The sequence below is a fragment of the Schistocerca gregaria genome, chromosome 2 (assembly GCF_023897955.1).
Source record: "Schistocerca gregaria isolate iqSchGreg1 chromosome 2, iqSchGreg1.2, whole genome shotgun sequence".
Classification (NCBI taxonomy): Eukaryota; Metazoa; Arthropoda; class Insecta; order Orthoptera; family Acrididae; genus Schistocerca; species Schistocerca gregaria.
Genome location: NC_064921.1, coordinates 653,008,090 through 653,030,709, shown reverse-complemented (window position 1 = coordinate 653,030,709; position 22,620 = coordinate 653,008,090). Strand labels below are relative to the sequence as shown.

The 22,620-nt window shown below is 42.4% G+C and overlaps 1 protein-coding gene across 1 annotated transcript; it reads left to right on the top strand.

Annotated features, from left to right (window-relative positions):
* Window positions 1-20,385: 20,385 nt before the first annotated feature.
* Window positions 20,386-21,009, top strand: LOC126335920 (uncharacterized). Its single transcript, XM_049999394.1, has one exon. It carries the CDS (start codon window positions 20,386-20,388, stop codon window positions 21,007-21,009), a length of 624 nt encoding a protein of 207 aa, XP_049855351.1.
* The last annotated feature ends 1,611 nt before the right edge of the window (window positions 21,010-22,620 follow it).

The window sequence follows — 22,620 nt, the reverse complement described above, 5'->3', positions numbered from 1 at the left end:
TAAGAATGGTAGAACGATGTGTTCGATGACGGTTTGGACGTACCGTGCACTATTCAGTGTCCACTCGACGATCACCAGAGGTGTACGGCCAGTGTAGGAGATCGCTCCCCACACCATGATGCCGGGTGTTGGCCCTGTGTGCCTCGGTCATATGCAGTACTGATTGTGGCGCTCACCTGCACGGCGCCAAACACGCATACGACCATCATTGGCACCAAGGCAGAAGCGACTCTCATCGCTGAAGACGACACGTCTCCATTCGTCCCTCCATTCACGCCTGTCGCGACGCCACTGGAGGCGGGCTGCACGATGTTGGGGCGTGAGCGGAAGACAGCCTAACGGTGTGCAGGACCGTAGCCCAGCTTCATGGAGACGGTTGCGAATGGTCCTCGCCGATACCCCAGGAGCAACAGTGTCCCTAATTTTCTGGGAAGTGGCGGTGCGGTCCCCTACGGCACTGCGTAGGATCCTACGGTCTTGGCGTGCATCAGTGCGTCGCTGCGGTCCGGTCCCAGGTCGACGGGCACGTGCACCTTCCGCCGACCACTGGCGACAACATCGATGTACTGTGGAGACCTCACGCTCCACGTGTTGAGAAATTCGGCGGTACGTCCACCCGGCCTCCCGCATGCCCACTATACGCCCTCGCTCAAAGTCCGTCAACTGCACATACGGTTCACGTCCACGCTGTCGCGGCATGCTACCAGTGTTAAAGACTGCGATGGAGCTCCGTATTCCACGGCAAACTGGCTGACACTGACGGCGGCGGTGCACAAATGCTGCGCAGCTAGCGCCATTCAACGGCCAACACCGCGGTTCCTGGTGTGTCCGCTGTGCCGTGCGTGTGATCATTGCTTGTACAGCCCTCTCGCAGTGTCCGGAGCAAGTATGGTGGGTCTGACACACCGGTGTCAATGTGTTCTTTTTTCCATTTCCGGGAGTGTACATTGTTCGTTCTGTATTAAAATCTTTCATTCGCTAACTATGCCTATCACCAGTTAGTGCCTTCCGTAGTTTGAATCTTTTATTTAGCTGGCGCTCGCTGTATTGCAGTAGTTCGAGTAACGAAGATTTTTAGTGAGGTAAGTGAATTGTGCAAGGTTTAAGTGAATGTTAGTCAGGGCCATTATTTTGTAGCGATTTTTGAAAGTCAGATTGCGTTGCGCTAAAAAATATTGCGTTGCAGTTTAAGCACAGTCATGTATAATTTTTCCAAGGGGACGTTTCACATGACGTCTAAGAACAAGATGCACACCTTCCCAAATTTAAAGTTTCCGTCCTTAGCTGTCTGGGCTGGACGATGATGATCCAGTCAGACAGTGCCTTCTATATATAGAAACGTTAGGTACAAATGAAGTTCGATGCCAAAGAGGGAGCACTATAATGTTTTATTAGGTTCACATGGATGCCGTTGCTGTTTCAGGAAATCTCGAGTGTTGCCGTTATATAGATTTGACAAGAATAATACCAAATAATTCCTGTCGCTGTTCCAATGTACCGTTCCATCATACATCTCTCAGTAGAACTATTTTAGAAAAAGGATGAAGGCCTTTGTTATGACAGTATAATATTCAGCCACTTTTTGTATCGCTGATGTAACGTACAGTCTGTCCCCTCTCAAAATAAAATTGATAACTATCCAGTAGACCGCCTTAGTGAAACCGCAGTATGGTGCACCATCCTGAAGAAATTGGTTACCGTTCTCTTCTTTTCAGCGTACTGTTAGCTCTTACCTTCCATTGCCTTCTGCGTTGACTTCTTTATAATTCTTCTGTGTTGAACCTTCCGTTTATCTTCACTCTTCCACTCTTCCCCTGCTGTGACTCCTCTTCTTCGCCTAACTTTGAAATAAACATTTTTTCAAAAATTTAGTGTTTTACTTCAAGAAAGTCGATGCAGTGCTTTTCTGGAAACTTCAGTATTCTGCCCGTCCCCACACCATTGTACAGCTTCCACCATCTCCGTACAATTATTTTCTTCTGTTAAAATCTTCCGACTGTCGCCACAACGAAAACTGCTCCTCATTCTGTGGAGTTACCATTTTTTCTACCAATTAACAACACGTTCTTGTCTGTCTAAATCTAAACTCTAGTAAAACACCTTCTTTTGATTCATCAGTCTTCTCACAGGTTTGATGCGGCTCACCACGAATTCCTCTCCTATGCCAACCTTTTCATCTCAGAGTAGCACTTGTAACTTACGTCTTCCTTTATTTGCTGGATTTACTCTAACGTCTTCTTCTACAGTTTTTACCTTCTATTTTCCAGACACAAAGTACCTTCATATAAAGTTCCTCATATTAGCATTTTAGGAGTAATGCTGTTCCTAATAAGCTTCAATGACTTCCCCAGTAACTATAATCATGGGAAAAAATTGTCTTTGCTGATGACAGCAGTATTATAGCCACTGAGAAAACAAGAGAACTTCTTGCACAGAAAGCGAATGAAAACCTGAAGGAAGTATGCATCAGGTCAATAAGAAACAACGTGATACAGAACATAAAGAAAACAAATACCATAAATGTTAAAAGAGAGGATGTGACATTGCTAAATTAAATCTAGATGGCACCTCTGTTGTGTAACAAATGTAAAATTTCTACGAATGAGTATTATTATCAGTTAAAACGGTATAAACACACAAACTTGCAAACACAATGGCATCAACATGTTATGCTCTAGAGTCGTGTTGTGTGTAATAGCCAGTGTCTTTTAGTTGCATACTGCTCACATGTTCACTGACGTCTTAGCTATGGCATTATTTTCTGCGAAACAGATCCACAGGATATGAAAACAATTTCCAAACTGCAGGAAAGGGCCATAAGAACAGTTACCAAACGTAGTAGTGGAAGTCATTGTAAATATCTATTAAAAACGCTGGGAATCTTAGCTCTACCAGATGAATACATTTACCTACCAATTGCACTCGTACAAAATACCACAGATAACTACTGTGAAACAGCTCTGCCCTTGACTAAATGTGCACAATAAATTATGAAAGATTACAGAAACCGCTAAAACAAACTAATTTAAGAAGGCGCTTAAAAGCACTTGTTAGGCATTACATTTTACAACTGAAGGATTATTTAGATAACACAGAGTAGAGAGTAATGGAACAAAAAGTAATCATAAAATATGTGACATTTCAGATAATACTTAATCATTGTATTTTCTCTTTCTTCTTTTTCCTTTTCTTGAAAAACGTACTCCCAAAGCCGTGGAACGTATGACAGTACCACCTTATCCCGTTTCTGAGCTCATTATATCACTCGTTATAGAGGAATGCGACTCAGTGTCTGGTGCTAGCAAATGGGAAGTTCCGGTGTGCGAAATGGTCCTGACAACAGCTGATAGTCTGTGGAGTGTTAAGAAACAAAGTTAGTATAGTGTGTGCAGTGACTGGGAGTGATAAACATTAGCCTTTTACGTTATTAAATAACTTATTTGTAAAGCAGTGTTCTTCACTAGGTGCAAACAGAATGATGTAGCACTGTTTTAAACAGAAAGGTCTTGTATTCTGGAGGGTGAGGGCTCCAATATTCATCCAGCCATACTGATGTAGGTTCCCCGCCACTTACATAAGTTGTTATTGTAGTTGTGGTATTCAGACCGAACACTGGTTTGGTACAGGTCTCCGTACTGCTCTATCCTGTGCGAGCCTCTTCATCTCCGAACAACTATAGCAATCTTCATCCTTTTGAATCTGCTTACTGTATTCCACTCTTGGACTCCCTCTATGATTTTTAAGCCTCACACTTCCCTCCAACACGAAATTGGTGCTCCCTTGATGTCTCAGAATGTCACCTATCGACTTGTCCTTTCTTTTGGTCAAGCTGCGCCACAAATTTCTTATCTACCGAATTCGATTCATTACCTCCACATTACTCACTTGATCGACCCATCTATTTTCCAAAATGTTCAAATGGATGTGAATTCCTAAGGGACCAAACTGGCCGGCCGGAGTGACCGAGCAGTTCTAGGCGCTACAGTCTGGAACCGCGAGACCGGTATGGTCGCAGGTTAGAATCTTGCCTCGGGCATGGATGTGTGTGATGTCCTTAGGTTTGTTAGGTGTAAGTTCTAGGGGCCTAATGACCTCAGAAGTTAAGTCCCATAGCGCACAGAGCCATTTGAACCACTTTTTTGGACCAAACGGCTTAGGTCATCGGACACTACATAAACTAACTTTTGCTAAGAACAACACACACACCCATGCCCGAGGGAGGACTGGAACCTCCGGCGGAAGGGTTCTCTATTTTTCACCATTCTTCGGTAGCACCACACTCCGAAAGTCTCCACTCTGTTAATTGTACATTTTTCTCTTCCATACATGGCTACACTCCAGACAAATACCTCCAGAAAAGATCTTCTAACACTTTAATCCATATTCGATGTTAACAAATTTTTCTTCTTCTGAAATGCTGATTTTGCCCTTTCCAGTCTACATTTTATATCTCCACTACTTCGGCCATCATCAGTTATTCGGCTGCCCAAATAATAAAAGTCACCTAATATTTTAAAGTGTCTCGTTTCCTAATCTAATTCCCTAAGCATCACCTGATTTATGTCGACTACATTCTACCATTCTCGGTTTGGATCTGCTGATGTTCCCTGCATATCTTCGTTTCAAGACAATGTCCTTTACTTCAATTGCTCTTCCATTTTCTTTCCTGTCTCTGACAGAATTACTGTTTCCAGAATGAGATTTTCACTCTGCAGCGGTGTGTGCGCTGATATGAAACTTCCTGGCAGATTAAAACTGTGTGCCGGACCAAGACTCGAACTCGGGACCTTTACCTTTCGCGGGCAATTGCTCTACCAACTGAGCTACCCAAGCACGACTCACGCCCCCTTACCACAGCTTTTTTACTTCTGCCAGTACCTCATCTCCTACCTTCCAAACTTTAGAGAAGCTCTCCTGCTAACCCTGCAGAACTAGCATTCCTGAAAGAAAGAATATTGCGGAGACATAGCTTAGCCAAAGCCTGGAGGATGTTTCCAGAATGAGATTTTCACTTAACAGTGGAGTGTACGATGATATGAAACTTCCTGGCAGATTAAAACTGTATGTCAGACCGATACTCAAATTCGGGACCTTTGCCTTTCGCAGGCAAGTGATCTACCAACTGAGTGACCCAAGCACGACTCACGCCCCGTCCTCACAGCTTTTTACTTCTGCCAGTACCTCGTCTCCTACCTTCTGTAGGCGCCCCGGTGGTCCCAGTCGCCTACGGTGGACTGGAAGCCGAGCTCTGACCTCTCAAATTGTGAGAATGCTAGGAAATGACTGTGGACCCGTCCTCGCAGGAGAGCTTCTGCAAAGTGTGGAAGGCAAAGTGTGGAAGGTAGTAGATGAGGTACTGGCAGAAGTAAAAAGCTGTGAGGACGGGAAGTGAGTCGGGCTTGGGTCACTCAGTTGGTAGAGCGCTTGCCCATGCAAGCAAAGGTCCCGAGTTTGAGTGTCGGTCTGGCACACAGTTTTAATCTGCCAGGAAGTTTCATATCAGCGCACACTGCGCTGCAGAGTGAAAATCTCATTCTATACCATTATCATCTCTAACTTATTTAACCGTAAGTCATCCAAAGTCCTGTTAAGCTCAGACTAATATGGGATTCCTATGTCTCGTATATCTACTCCCATGTCTGCTTCCATCACGTCATCAGACACGTTCTTCCACTCGTAGAGGCCTTTCAGGTACTCTTTCAGTCTGTCCGCTCTATTTTCCTTTTTCATGCATTCATTTCACCTTCGTCTCCCTACAGTTCCTATTTATTTCATTCCTATGTGACTTACATAGTTCTGTTCCTATCTTTCCCAGGAAACTTGTACTTTCTCCTTTCGTCGATGAAATGCAGTATTTCTTTTATCACAGAGCGTTTTTTCGTGCGACCTTCCTTGTACCTTTGTTTTTTCTGTCCAGTTTCTGTAATTGCCTCTCTAGATACATCTATTGCTCTTCATCTGAACTGTTTACTGTAATATTCATTTTCTTTCTATCAACAGCCATAGTGAATTTCAAATGCATCTCATCATTCCCTAGTACTTAAGTATTCTATTTCTTTCTACAATAAATGTTCCGCAACATTCACTTGCCTTTAGTCTTCTCTTCATCATTTCTGTCTTGTGGTCTAAGTCTGTATCTGATCATGGGCAGGCCTTACAAACCACGTGCATGAAAAACACGTAACGAGTCAGGGAGGGGAACTCCATACAGGCAGTAGAGGGCCATGTGAACATGATACGAAAACATAACTGAGTGCACAAGTCATGACACAACTTTTAAGTGGCGCAACTGGCATCATTTCGTAGCGCGAACTCATGATAAAAATATAATTTACAATACAGGAAATACTTAAAAGAATTTCGGTACAGATCATGAACCACAGCAACACAAATAAAATGTGAAGAAGTACCAAAAAGAAGTTACCCCATATAATGTTACTGAAACACTACAGTATATGCAACTGAAAGTAGATTGGAAAATTGCGCAGGTCGCACCAGTGTTTAAGAAGGGTAGTAGGAGTAATCCATCGAACTACAGACCTATATCATTGACGTCGGTTTGCAATAGGGTTTTGGAGCATATACTCTATTCAAACATTATGAATCACCTCCAAGGGAACGATCTATCGGTACGTAATCAGCATTGGTTTCAGAAAACATCGCTCTTGTGCAACGCAGCTAGCTCTTTATTCGCACGAAGTAATGGCCGCTACCGACAGGGGCTCTCAAGTTGATTCGGTATTTCTAGATTTCCTGAAAGCTTTCGACACCGTTCCTCACAAGCGACTTCTAATCAATCTGCGGGCCTGTGGGGTCTCAGTTGTACGACTGAATTCATGATTCTCTGTCAGGAAGGTCGCAGTTCGTAGTAATAGACTGCAAATCATCGAGTAAAACTGAAGTGATATCAGGTGTTCCCCAGGGAAGCGTTATGGGACCTCTGCTGTTCCTGATCTATATAAATGACCTGGGTGACAATCTGAGCAATTCTCTTAGGTTGTTCACAGATGATGCTGTAATTTACCATCTAGTAAGGTCATCCGAAGACCAGTATCAGTTGCAAAGCGATTTAAAAGAGATTGCTGTATGGTGTGGCAGGTGGCAGTTGACGCTAAATAACGAAAGGTTTGAGGTGATCCACATGAGTTCCAAAAGACATCCGTTGGATTTCGATTACACGATAAAGAGTGCAATTCTCAAGGCTGTCAATTCAACTAAGTACCTGGGTGTTAAAATTACGAACAGCTTCAGTTGGAAAGACCACATAGATAATATTGTGGGGAAGGCGAGCCAAAGGTTGCGTTTCATTGGCAGGACACTTAGAAGATGCATCAAGTCGACTAAAGAGACAGCTTACACTACGCTCGTTCGTCCTCTGTTAGAATATTGCTGCGCGGTGTGGCATCCTTACCAGGCGGTATTGACGGAGGACATCGAAAGGGTGCAAAAAAGGGCAGCTCGTTTTGTATTATCACGTAATAGGGGAGGGAGTGTGGCAGATATGATACGCGAATTGGGATTGAAGTCATTAAAGCAAAGACGTTTTTCGTCGCGGCGAGATCTATTTACGAAATTTCAGTCACCAACTTTCTCTTCCGAATGCGAAAATATTTTGTTGAGCCCAACCTACATACGTAAGAATGATCATCAAAATAAAATAAGAGAAATCAGAGCTCGAACAGCAAGGTTTAGGTGTTCTTTTTCCCGCGCGCCGTTCGGGAGTGGAATGGTCGAGAGATAGTATGATTGTGGTTCCATGAACCCCTTGCCAAGCACTTAAATGTGAATTGCAGAGCAATCATGCAGGTGTAGATGTAGATGTAGTGACAAGGAGAGTTGGAGAAGAGGGCGAAAAAACATCACCTGAAGAAGAATACTTTTATGTCATTACAGAGGTGATATCAACTAAGTAGTGAAAGTATAAAAATAAAATTATGTTGTACAGGATGTCCCATAAACGTTGCGACGAACGTCATCCAACGACGCTACATAGAGTAAAAAGCTGCAGGCGCTGGTGCTTGCCACTAGGCCACCCCTTCGGCAGGAAACGTGACTTCGTTCGCTGATGGACCATGGAGGGAACTTCTCACAATGTTGTTCGTTATTCAGTGACGGCAATTGACTGCCGCTGTCACCAGTAGAGGAGATGGAGCCAGCTGGTGCGTCGACAGGCCTTTCTCCCATGAATGCGATGCTCTGTTGCCTTGGTGGATGACAGCTTTGGACACGGGTTTCCAACTGTCGTTTGTTTTTATTCTGCACAATGAAAATAAAAGTTGGCGATTGTAGAGGGTAGCTGGAGAAAAATAAATAACTCTGACTATGTAGCCTCGTTACATGACGTTTCCTGATACGGACTCCTGTCCTTTATTTGTTCCTCAACATACCCTCTAAAACTCCTTGAAGACTGTCGCAACATAGCTGGGATACCATATATATGGAACACGCAATAACAGTAATACTAAAATGTAACATCATCAAAATTACATGGAAATGACATTGTGTGTTTGGTATAGCTGACTGTAAAGAGGCAGCAGGCTTAAAAGCAAATAAAACAAATTTATTTTTTAGTGTAGTGTAAGCACAGTGTGGCCCACCCGGTTAGCCGAGTGGTCTAACACACGGCTTTCCGAAGCGAGAAGAAGCGCCTGGTTCCCGGCACGAATCCGCCCGGCGGACTTGTGTCGCGGACCGGTGAGTTGGCCAGTCTGTGGATGGTTTTTAGGCGGTTTTCCATCTGCCTCGATGAATGCGGGCTGGTCCCCTTATTCCGCCTCAGCTACACTTCGTCGGCGATTGTTGCACAAACAAGTTCTCCATGTACGTGTACACCACCATTACTCTACCACGCAAACATAAGGGTTACACTCGTCTGGTGTGAGACTTTCCTTGGGCGGGGGGGTTGGGTCCACTGGGGGCGGAACGGCACAGTGACCTTGGGTTCGGTGTGGGGCGGCGGAGGGGTGAAGTGGACTGAGGTAGTCGTCGTGGGGTTGTGGACCACTGTGGCTGCGGTAGGGACGAAGCCTCTCCGTCGTTTCTAGGTCCCCGGTTAACAAGCAATACAATACAAGTACAGTATGAAGAAGAAAGGGCTCCATCAATCGATTAATTATCTGGGGCGTTTAGTTTACATATTGCATTGTGCAAAAATGTGGGAAAGTAGACAGGCCATAGGTGGTAGCCCCGAATAAGAACAAAGCGCTTTAACAGCGCAAAAACTAAAAACTCTGTATCAGTAAAGGCGACATTGTACTTTAAATTGTTTACGAAACAAACAAAAGCTTTACAAAATATTATAAGATAGGAGTAGACAACGAAGCATAAGAAATCGTAGAAATTGCTGGTTATGCACAATTAAGAAATACCGAACTTAAGCAAAGCATGATATAAATCTTTGTTAATCCATTACTTTTTGCTTAAGTTTGGTATTCATTAATAATGTGCAAACAATGATTTTTAAAATTTGTTATGTTATTGTGTCTCTTCCAGTCTCAAAAATAATGGTCGGGTTTCGAACTCGGGCACAAAATTAACATCCCGCGACGATAGCCACGGGACTACCATTTTATCTGAGGACAGAGCGCTAAAAGAGACATTAAGTACCTTGAAAACACCTGAAAACTTTGACTGTCAATTTTTCAGTAATGGTCGAGTACATACGGATAAGGTGAGAAATGTGTTCCTTCATTTTGATTCCTGTTCCACTGAACGAGGTTCCTGGTAAATCAGGTGATGGCATTTGTCTTGTGCTCTTTGTCAGTTACGTTTTGGTATATGTTATATTCACATTGCCCCATGATGCCTTTGTGAAGTTCTTCTCCCTGACTTGGTATGTGTTTTTCATGCACTCTTCATTGTATTTTCTTGTTTGTCCTTTAGCTACTACCACTGTGCTACTCTAGATTTTTGAGCTCATTCTCCAATATTCTCATCATGAGGGTTTCGAAACACGTTAATACAGCAGTTGTCTATGGTGGCTGTTAAATATTTATCCAGGTCCGTATCAGCTTTGTTCAACATTAAACTACACAGTACGTCTCTGTTTTGCTCGCTCCTTCTAGGTGCAGTGGGACATCTTATTTGTCAGCGCAATGCGACACTTTCTTCCAATATTTGCGGCTTGATTTGACCTCTACGGCTTTCTGCAGTTCTACAAAATCATGGTGTAAGCGCTGTGCATCCCTTGCTATTTGTTCGTAGTATTAAGTAACTTCACAGGGCCAATGGCTGTTCGTGGAAAAAGAGGAAGTCTAGCTATCTATCGTCGTAATCCTTTACAACTGCACGGGAATCATGGAGGAGAAGGAGAGGAACGCGCAATATCTACTATGTGTTGGTGTGTTGGGAATGCAGGAGAATGGTGTAGGTCATCTAATATCGGAAAGATTCCCAGCAATTAGTAATAAAATGGTATTTATTAAACATGCACTCATTACTCAATCTAAATGATACTTCTTCTTGTGAAATGTCCAACTAAATTAGACATTTGAAATTATTACAAATGCTCTAAAATATTAAGTTCTTTTAACTGTGCCTCTCAGTGATACCTACATAGATTCCAGAATTGGCCTACAATGCCTACGGAAACCATATCTCAGAGATGACGAACGAACACTGCTGCTTGTAGACTTGGTGGTAACTGGAGACTGTATACGACTCATTGCACTCAAGAGAACAGACCACTGTAGGTTTTTTTCTCTATATTGTAATGTCATTCCCCCCCTTCATATGGAAAGGGGCGGGCTGTCAGCTGCACATTGCGGCGCTCTTCAGCTCTTCAGCTGAGTGACAGTACTAATAAAAAGATAAAAAGAGACACAGAAAAGGCGATAAAATAGGGCGACATAAGCGTAATTAGGAGACATAGTGGGGTTAAAATAGACACTTGTCAGGAAACATTCATTGTGGAACAATTAAAAAAGTCCACATGAAGATAAAAGACAAAGTTGGTGATTTTCAGGGCACATAAAATGTACTGAAGTCACACACATAAGTTAAAATTTGGCTACAGTATTAAAACACACGAGAACGACGATACTTTAAAACCACTGCACGAGACAGAGCACACATGACGAAGAGTAAAAACTGCTGGGAGGGACCTTCTGAGGGAGGGGAGTACTGAGAAGAGGGAAAAGAAGTGTGAGGGGGTAGGGGGGCTGGAGGGGGTGGGATGAAAAGAAAGGGGGTCAGGAGGAGCACTAAGGGGCAAAAAACGGATGGGGAAGGAGAGAGAGAGGGAGAGGGAGAGAGAAGGCAAGTCTGGAAGGAGTGCAGAGATACAAAATGGGTGAACATAAAGGGGAGAGGGTGTAAGAAGGAGGAAATAACTGATGAGGTGAAGGGAAGAGGAGGGAAGAGGGAGCCCGAAGAGGAGGAGGTGGAAGGTGGGGTTAGAGTTGGTAAGAGGGGTAGATATCAGGACGAATCTCATCATGTGGGAGAGGTAGACACTGGATAATACATTTGGGGGGCAGGAGGAGGTGGAGGGGTTGGAGATGGAAAGAGGGTGGTAAAGTTGAAGCAATGGGATGGAGTAGAGTAGATTGGAGACATGAGAGGATGGAGGGGGATCGAGTCTGCAGGAAATGTACAGGGCGCAGATGTGTTGAAGGAAAAGGAGGGGAAGGGGATGAGGTCATAGAGGATCTGTGTGGGGGATGGGAGGTGGATATGGAAGATGAGGTGGAATGCATGGCATTCAAGGATTTGGAGGGCTTTTAAAATCTGGGTGGAGCAGAAATCCAGGTTATACTGGCTTTACAAACGATGAGATTTGTAGGTGTGAAGGATGATGGAAGGATGCAACCCCATGTTCGTCTGGACAGAAGTTTCAGGAGGTGGAGTCTATTGTGAGCTTTGAGTTGGATAGTAAACAGATGGGGACTCAAGGGAGGTGACGGTCGAGGATGAGGCCAAGGTATTTCAGGATAGGATGACCATAAATGGTAAGGTAAAAATCGTGGAGCCAGAAAGAGGTGGTGGTACGACCTATGATGATTGACTGGGTTGGTGTAAAGGAGCCACTGGTTGCACAAGGCATTGAACTGGGACAATTGCAGGGGAGGAAGAGGGCGATGAAGGCAGTGTCAACAGCAAATTGGAGGAGGTGAACAGGCAGTATACAAGAGATAGAGGAGAGATGAAAGCTTTGGGGCATGCTAATGGTGGAACATAAAGTATGGGAGTTGGTATTGTGGATAGTGACATAGGAGGGATGACGGGAGGGGAAGGAAGCAATAATAAGTATGATATTGATAGGAAGGGCGTAGGTCTGAAAGAGGAGCCCAGGATGCCAGACACAGTCATCCGTAGTAGCTCAGTGCTCCAATATTTAATGAAGCATCCACCAATTGCTATCCACACATGCGATGCCCATGGTTTGGCAACTGTGGCCCCTGGCGCACCTCGTACAGTTTGTACTGCCAACCCACAAAGCTGCAGCACTGTGAGTGTTTAGAGATTGGCTTATCGATTGTGGTGTGGTACTTTCTGGAATCGTGAATACTGTCACCGCATCATGTAGTCGCATAATGGTTGGGTCCCGCAAATTTACAATGAGATTACATTACAACACCATGCAAAAACACTTCAAAGATTTAAAACACAAAGGAATTACAGACATTAGCTTCGACTGGACATTGATTTAAATGAATGGGGAAACTCGAAAATTTGTGCCCTGCCAGGATTCGAATCCCAGTATCCTGCTTACTAGACAGATGCACTAACCACTGTGCCATTCGGACTTACTGCAACTACACGGCCTACCCTTGAACGCCTCCACTCATACCCAAATTCTCAAGCTATCCTTAAACTATGAATGTAGTGCTCCTTGCCCATTATCCCCGTTACTCGCGGCATTTAGCCGATTCCTGTAAGAGGTCGAGCCTGGTGTGCTTCTGCACTGAAGAGATCGTGTCCTTCTTCTCCTTAACAATATATACAGGAAGTCTGTTGCTTTGGACATGTGCAAAGGAACAAACACCACTTATATATTAGAAAAATTAGTCTACGATGAAATGGCTAAAAATTATAACGATCGACAGACGATTTGTACGTATTTCATTGTTCAGTGCGTCAGGAAGCACTTTGTGCTAAATATGCAGGCATGAAACACGTGAAGAGGTGAATGCAGGGTTATAAATACAAAATCAAATAGGGGTAATGCAGGAGTAGGTTCAATAAATAATAAAAAAAACAATAGGGGTTCGGATAACCTACTACAAACAACATAGTGAACGCATTATTGTGGCCAAGATAGACAAGAAGCCCACGCCTACGACAGTAGTGCAAGTTTATCTGCCAACTAGATCTGCAGATGACGAAGAAATTTATAAAATGTATGATGAGATAAAAGAAATTATTCAGATAGTGAAGGGAGACAAAAATTTAATAGTCATGGGTGACTGGAATTCTATAGTAGGAAACGGAAGAGAAGGAAACGTAGAAGGTGAATATGGATTGGTGGTAAGCAATAAACGAGGAAGCCGCCTGGTACAATTTTGCACAGAACACAACTTAATCATAGCCAACACTTGGTTCAAGAATCATAAAAGAAGGTTGTATACATGCAAGAAGCCTGGAGATACTGACAGGTTTCAGATAGATTATATAATGGTAAGACAGAGATTTTGGTACCAGGTTTTAAATTGTAAGACATTTCCAGGGGCAGACGTGGACTCTGACCACAATCAATTGGTTATGAACTGTAGATTAAAACTGAAGAAACTGCAAAAAGATGGGAATTTAAGGAGATGGGACCTGGATAAACTTAATAAACCAGAGGTTGTACAGTTTCAGGGAGAGCATAAGGGAACAATTGTCAGGAATTTGGGAAAGAAATACAGAAGAAGATGAATGCGTAGCTTTGAGGAATGAAGTAGTGAAGGCAGCAGACACTCAAGAAGGTAAAAAGACGAGGGTCAGTAGAAATCCTTGGGTGACAGAAGAAATACAGAATTTAATTGATGGAAGGAGAAAATATAAAAATGAAGTAAATGAAGCAGGCAAAAAGGAATACAAACGTCTCAAAAATGAGATCGATGGGAAGTGCAAAGTGGCTAAGCAGGCATGGCTAGAGGACAAATGTAAGGATGTAGAGGTTTATCTCCCTGGGGGTAAGATAGATACTGCCTACAGGAAAATTAAATAGACCATTGGAGAAAAGAGAACCATTTGTATGAACATCAAGAGCTCAGATGGAAACCCAGTTCTAAGCAGAGAAGGGAAAGCAGAAAGGTGGAAGGAGTATATAGAGGAGCTATACAAGGGCGATGTGCTTGAGGGCAATGTTATAGAAAGGGAAGAGGATGTAGATGAAGATGCTCCTATGATTCTGCGTGAAGAGTTTGATAGAGCACTGAATGACCTAAGTCGAAACAAGTCCCCGGGAGTAGAGAACATTCCATTAGAACTACTGACCGGCTTGGGAAAACCAGTCCTGACAAAACTCTACCATCTGGTGAGCAAAATATTTGAGACAGGCGAAATACGCTCAGACTTCAAGAAGAGTATAATAATTCCAATCCGAAAGAAAGCAGGCGTTGACAGATGTGAAAATTACCGAAATATCAGTTTAATAAGTCACAGCTGCAAAATACTAACGCGAATTCTTTACAGACGAATGGAAAAACTGGTAGAAACCGACCTCGGGGGACTACGTTTCTAGCATTTGTAGATTTAGAGAAAGCTTTTGACAATGTTGACTGGAATACTTTCTTTCAAATTATGAAGGTGGCAGGGGTAAAATACAGGGAGCGAAAGGCTATTTACAGTTTGTACAGAAACCTGATGGCAGTTATAAGAGTCGAGGGACATTTTTGGGAAGCAGTGGTTGGGAAGGGAGTGAGGCAGGGTTGTAGCCTCTCCCCGATGTTATTCAATCTGTATATTGAGCAAGCCTTAAAGGAAACAAAAGAAAAATTCGGAGTAGGTATTAAAATCCATGGAGAAGAAATAAAAACTCTGAGGTTCGGCGATGACATTGTAATTCTTTCAGAGACAGCAAAGGACTTGGACGAGCAGTTGAACGGAATGAACAGTGTCTTGAAAGGAGGATATAAAATGAACATCAACAAATGCGATACGAGGATAATGGAATGAAGTCAAGTTGGGTGATGCTGAGGGAATTAGATTAGGAAATGAGACACTTAAAGTAGTAAAGGAGTTTTGCTATTAGGGGAGCATAATAATTAATGATGGTCAATGTAGAGAGGATGTAAAATGTAAACTGGCAATGGCAAGGAAATCGTTTCTCAAGAGGAGAAATTTGTCAACTTCGGGTATAGATTAAAGTGTCAGGAAGTCGTTTCTGAAAGTATTTGTATGGAGTGTAGCCATGTATGGAAGTGAAACATGGACGATAAATAGTTTAGAGAAGAAGAGAATAGAAGCTTTCGAAATGTAATGTGGTGCTACAGAAGAATGTTGAATATTAGATGGGTAGATCACTTAACTAATGAGGAGGTATTGCTTAGGATTGGGGCACAACTTGAACAGAAAAAGGGACCGGTTGGTAGGACATGTTCAGAGGCATCAAAGGGTCACCAATTTAGTACTGGTGTGCAGCGCGGAGGGTAAAAATCGTAGAGGGAGACCAAGAGATGAATTTACTAAGCAGATTCAGAAGGATGTAGGCTGCAGTAAGTACTGGGAGATGAAGAATCTTGCACAGGAGAGCTGCAACAAACCAGCCTCAGGACTGATGACCAGAACAGCAACAACAACAACAACATGGAGGAAAGAAAGAAGTAAGAAAATGAGAAGATGAGGAATTAATTTTAAACAGAGCTGACAGCGGACTGGCCTCAGTATGACATTGCAACCTGAGAAACAACTTATATCTGATTTAATGGCGGAAGTGGATAGCTTTAAAAAGAAAATCGCATGGCTGTAATTTACACCTCACTTGGGTTGTTTCGAAACAAAGGTTGCCCTAGACATCAACAGTTTTGTAATATTGATATGGCTGCACTTGTGCATACGTCATATCGGGGAAACCACTTCCCGATCTATACGGGGATAATTTGATTGTTTCGTTGTCTTGTACTCGTCCCTTCACTTGCTACTATAATAGCAAACACAACGTATTTGTTGAGCCTTCTGTGTAACAATAAACTGAAGGTGACGCTGGATGAACCTCATTCAGCGATTAATATGCACATGCCTTGTGAGTATTATATAGTATAGGAATTTTCGCTTAAGGCTTAAGGCATGTTTAATAGCACAATGCGCTGTAGCAGCATGCTCACACCATCAGTTGCAAATCTGTGAATTACAACGTAATATGTATCGCTACATACGCCACTTTGCTTTTATTTTTGTGTATACAAGTGAGATTAGGTGGCGATACTGACAATCAGTAACAATCAGACAAATTTATTTACTTGAGCATGGTAAATAATTGTTAAACGTCACACAGTTCTAATTTCTCGGCAGAAATTCTCCATTTAACTTCATTGGAACACAAAAAAAAAAAAAAAAAAAAAAAAAAAAAAAAAAAAATGTGCATGTGGCGTAAATACAAAAAAGTACAAAAAGTGCACTTTATGACGTCAGTATGGTGCCGAAACGCGTCGTACTAAGACGAATATAGCTTTTAAACAGAATGAGACTGCAAACTGCGTTGTTTATAAACGTGTAACTTTGATGCAAATTACAATCTGAAATGGTTCAAATGGCTCTGAGTACTATGCGACTTAACTTCTGAGGTCATCAGTCGCCTAGAACTTAGAACTAATTAAACCTAACTAACCTAAGGACATCACACACATCCATGCCCGAGGCAGGATTCGAACCTGCGACCGTAGCGGTCACGCGGTTCTAGACTGAAGGGTCTAGAACCGCACGGCCACACCGGCTGGCTACAATCTGAAGAAGGATACACTAGCCCCACGATGAGAAACTCATCAGGAAAATTAAACGTAAAGGAAAATTGCGGGTTTTATGCTGCTGTTATCTGCTTATACACTGTGGACTGTCTGTCAAAACGAAGGAAAATATTGAACAGAGAAGAGATGAGAGAAGGAACCTGGAAATCAAGCGTGTAGTCACACTAATGTACTGCGGCAACGAGTGGAAATTACAAACCGGAATGTATTACTGAACTAGAAAACCGCCGACTTTGACGAAGTTGATGAGTGAGAGTATTTTCCCTTAGCAACAGGCTACTGTGAAACAGATGAAGGGTAACTGAACTGGAACTTTCAGTAAATGGAGAAATTTCCGTGAAACTGGTGGTAAAGAAGTGCGTTTTCATTTTTCAATTGGGGAAGTGTTTCTTATACACTACCAGCCCTGAGAACGTGTAGGAAAGTCACAGGACATAATGAAGAAATGTGTAAAAAAGAGCCTTTACGTTGGCAGTTGTTACGTCGCGGGCCTGTGAAATACTTTCATCTCCTGGGTCAAATGCAGTTTCGTGTTCTTTTTCTCTCAATTTGTGACGCGAATGTAGCTACACTGACAGCAGTACAGTTTTTAATTTTCGTCCGAACAGAGGCGTGAAAGGAGGCGCGCGATACGGCAGCGGGCAGCAAGGGTCATGCATATGCAAGCGGCCGGCAGACACGGCCAGCACTGCGGCGGGCCGTCCGCCCGGCCGCGCTGACGCGCTTTGTTCTCCAGCTGTTTCTACAGGCCGAATCCAGGGTAAACATTCGACCAACCGCCTGTCTAGGGACAAACAAAGAACGCCCAGTCGGGCTGGAAATCACGTTGCTCGGTTTCTCAGCAATAGCGGCGGACAGCGTTTCTTATTCCTCGGCATTTTTGCAGTGAATAAAACGGCGAGATCATGTCAACACGAACATTTTCATGTTTTGGAATATTGTTTGCACTCGAAGCACCTAGCAGTCTGCCCGAGAGAAACGTAAATAAAAGTTACTTACCATTCTCGTGCAATAACATGTCTGTGGCATATCAGTAGTAATAACATACTGCATATTCCTGTGACAACGGGGTTGTTCTGGAATCATGGACAGCCACAAAGTAAAGAGTACGTCGACCTCAGGACCGCAAATGGTACCCTTATATGCTACATCCATATGTAAAGATTTTTGCGCACCCAACTATAAAAATTTATAAAATGTTTTCACAATTTGTGAGTATGCGATAACATCAGCTGTATAATATAACGACAGCAATGAAACTTTTTGCATCGGACCGGAATTCGAACCCAGAAAACCCGCTTACCCTGAGCGGTCGCTGTACCATTAGGCTATCCCAACAAGACTCGCGGCTAGACTCAAGCTCCCATATGTCGTCAGTCATGTGTCTGCAACCTGTACTCGTACGTCCAGTAATACACCATCTTTTCAAAAGTATCCTGACACTCCCAAAAACATAAATCTTTGATTTTAGGTGCATTGTGCTGCCACCTACTGCCAGGTACTCCATATCAGCGAACTCAGAGACATCATGAGAGAGCAGAATGCGGCGCTCCGCGGAACACACGGACTTCGAACGTGGTCAAGTGAGTGGTTGTCATAGGTGTGTCGCTAGATTTCCACACACCTAAACATCCCTATGTCTACTATTTCCGATCTGATAGTGAAGTGGAAACGTGAAGTGGAAACGTGACAGACAGAGACCGCCGACAGTAGAAGAGGGTTGTAATGTGTAATAGGCAGACATCTATCCAGACCATCATACAGAAATACCAAAGTACATCGGGATCCAGTGCTACTACTATGGTAGTTAGGCGGGAGGTGAGAAAACTTGGATTTCATGTTCGAGCGGCTGCTCGCAAGTCACACATCACACAGATAATTGCCAAACGTCGCCTCGCTTGGTGTCAGGAGCGTAAACATTGGTCGATTGAATAGTGGAAAAACGTTGTGTGTAGTGACGAATCACGGTACACAATGTGGCGATCCGATGGCAGGGTGTAGGTATGGCGAATGCTCGGTAAACTTCATCTGCCAGGGCGTGTAGTGCCAACAGTAAAATTCGGAGGTGGTGATGTTATGACGTGTCGTGTTTTTCATGTACAGGGCTTGCACCCCTTGTTGCTTTGCGTGGCACTATCACAGCACAGGCCTACATTGATGGTTTAAGCATCTTCTTGCTTCCCACTGTTGAAGAGCAATTCGGGGATGGCGACTGCATCTTTCAACACGATCGAGCACCTGTTCATAACGCACAGGCTGTGGCGAAGTGGTTACACGACAATAACATCCCTACAATGGACAGGCCTGCACAGAGTCCTGGCCTGAATCCTATAAACATCTTTGGATGTTTTCGAAAGTGGACTTGGTGCCAGGCCTCACCGACCACTATCGGTACCTCTCCTCAGCGCATATATATGAATATGGCGGACAGTGTAGAAGTCGTAGTAAGTGACTCCGGGAAAAACGTTTATTTTTCGAGTATAAAGTGTAATATGTGTTTAGAAAAAGTCATAAATGGTATTAGGCTGTGTTCAACGACTCAAAAGTGGATACACTTAAAGTGCTTCGCACATTGTGAAACGGAAAGCCCACTATGTGAATGTGGTGTAATACACTGTGATGTGCGATGGAAGTCGTTAGCAAAACGTGCCGCTATACGGGAAGAAAATGTACTGTTTGCATTGGAACAGGACCTTTTGATAGCGAAAAGACGCTTAAATCATCTGGAAACAATTATAAGTGACATTAAAAAAGAGCAAAACAATGAAAATCAACGGTGTACTAGGCCTAAAATAAGGTATACAAATCAAAACAATAGAAATTATGAAATTGAAACATCAAATAATTTTGAAACGTTAGTAAGTGCCGAAGATGCTTTCAAACAGCTGAAAACTACGAAAGAAATTACGACTACAAAGAGTGTTTCAAAAGAAAGTCCTCTACGAAATAACTCATTAGGTGTGAAAAATGTGATGGACGAAATTTTTATTTTTTCAGACAGCCACGGAATAGGTATAGCTAGTATAATGGGATACAACCAATCAAATTACAAAGTAACAGGAATAACGAAGCCTGGCGCCCCTTTGCGTGAAGTATAGAAAGATTGTGAGACCTTAGTTAAAAAAGGCTCGATATGTGTCATAATCGGCGGAGGAAACGATGTATACAAGAATGAGAGCAGCAGGGCGACTAGAGCGCTGAAAGAAACCTTGGAAATGTACCACACTCTAGAGTGTTTGTGCTAAACATCCCACACAGGCACGATTTGCTGGAGTTTTCGTGCGTAAACCAAGAGATAATTAGTACAAACAGAAAAATCAAAAAAATCTGTAGTAGCTTCAATAACGTAACATATGTTGAGGCCACAGTTTCAGTTAGAAGCCATTTCACAAAGCAAGGTCTGCACAGAAACAACTTTGGGAAAACAGTGATGTGCAAAGAATTACTGGAAGCAATAAAATACTCTAGGCAGTCAAATAGCCATAAACTAATCCTAATGCCATGTCAAAATGAAGGAGAGGAGAAACTAATTGATGCAAGAGTGGAAACAGCACTAACTGCTCAATCAATAACAACAGTCGTACCAAAAACAACTGCAGAACTACCAGCAGCTGCACCAATAACAAGAGAAGAATCTTCAGTAGCTGCACTAACAACAACAGCAGAATCATCAGCAGCACCATCACCAACAGTTGAATCAACAAAAGGAGCAATAGTGGAAACAGCACTAACTGCTCAATCAATAACAACAGCAGTACCAAAAACAACTGCAGAACCACCAGCAGCTGCACCAATAACAAGAGAAGAATCTTCAGTAGCTGCACTAACAACAACAGCAGAATCATCAGCAGCATCATCACCAACAGATGAATCAACAAAAGAAGCAGAAGTAGCAGCAGTAGAACCAGCATCAGGGACAAAACTAACAGCAACAGCAACCAGTCATCAGGCAGATCCTTCATCACCTCTAGTACTGACAGAAGTGGAATCCTTGATACTACAAGCAATGCCACCACCACCACCCCCTCAACTAAAACAACAGAAACTGTGGACTCGACAACACCAGCTGGCAAGAAAGTGTCATCTGCAACACGTGAGTCCAGCAGGAGGAGGAAAGTGAGTAACCGAAGCAATGATTTTTTATGGACAAGCATGGCAAAATCAGTCCTTCCGTAAAACTAATAATCACACATCAAAATATTCAGTCACTTAGAAATAAACTGTTAAATGTAGAGGCATTATTAAGAACTGTGAACAACCCATCTATCATATGTGTTACCAAACACTGGCTTAAGGAACAGGAAATACCTCTTTTCAATCTAGAAAACTATACAGTAGCTTCATATTTCAGTAGGACAACCCATAAAAATGGAGGTAGCTGCATTTATGTGCAAAATGGGCTACTGGATGTGGTAAAAAGTAGAGCAGATTTATGTAAGTTAAGTATTGAAAAAGAATTTGAATGCTCTGCCATTGAAATTGTGCTTTCTGATCTATGATATGTAATCATTAATGTTTATAGATCACCTGACAGTAAATTAATCACATTTTTCAATAGCTTAGATGAAGTATTAAGCAAGGTTATTAAGTCTAAATGCAAACTAATACTTTGTGGGGACTTCAACATTGATTACCTCAAGGATTCTAAACATAAACAAGAACTCCAATCAATATTCACATCTTTCAACATGCACAACACAATCATAGATCCGACTAGAGTCTCTGCTAACAGTGCCACTTCAATTGACTACATTGTCACAAATATTCAATCAGAGAATTATACTGTAAACATTGCTGAAAACAATTTATCTGACCATACTGAACAAATAATTACCATAAATCAAAACCTAAAGGACAGAAAGTATAATATTAAGTACCAGCCAATACACAAAGAAAACATAAATAAGTTTACCACCAATCTGGCTAAGGAAGGTTGGACTGAACTACTAGATAAAAGCAATGAAAACAATGCTAGTATTTTTATAACAAAGTACTGTGAATACATCAATGAGGCTTTCCCCTACAAAAACAAATGTGTCTTTAGTAAAACAAAACAAAATAACTGGATAAGCAGGGGCATTATGGTATCCAGTAATAGGCTCAAAGAGCTGCATGGATTAGTTAAGTACAAAACAGAGGGTTCAAATCTTAAGATGTATTATGATAGGTACAAAAAATATATCAAAAAGTCATAAAATGTGAAAAGAAAAAGGCTATTGAGAAGGCCATCAGCCTTTCAGAAAATAAGGCTAGGACAGCATGGCAAATCTTAAATGAAGGAACAGGTCATAGAAGGAATAAAAAGGACTGTCCCAAAGAAATTAGATGGAATAACACCTTAATAAAAAGCCCAGATGCCATAGCAAATGTCTTTAATAACTACTTTGTAAATATCTGCAAGCATATGACAGACAATATCAGAACTTCAGCAAATAATGCTTTAAATGGGTTAAAGCTGAATAATCAATCATTAAGTAATTCAATCTACCTGTTTCCTACGAGTGAAACAGAAGTAATTAGAGTCATTAACAACCTGAAAAACACTAAGACACAGGATGTTTACGGGATCTCAAATATGCTGGTGAAACTGTCTTCTACCTTTATAGCTAAGCCACTTGCTAAATTATTCAACGAATCAATGGCAGAGGGGGTGTTTCCAGAAAGCCTGAAAATAGCAAGATTAATACCACTATATAAAAAGGGTGATGCGAAAGAACCAGAAAACTATAGG

Excerpts from the sequence above, each read along its gene's own strand:
- LOC126335920 (XM_049999394.1), top strand. The coding sequence starts at position 20,386 with ATGCCATGTCAAAATGAAGGAGAGGAGAAACTAATTGATGCAAGAGTG.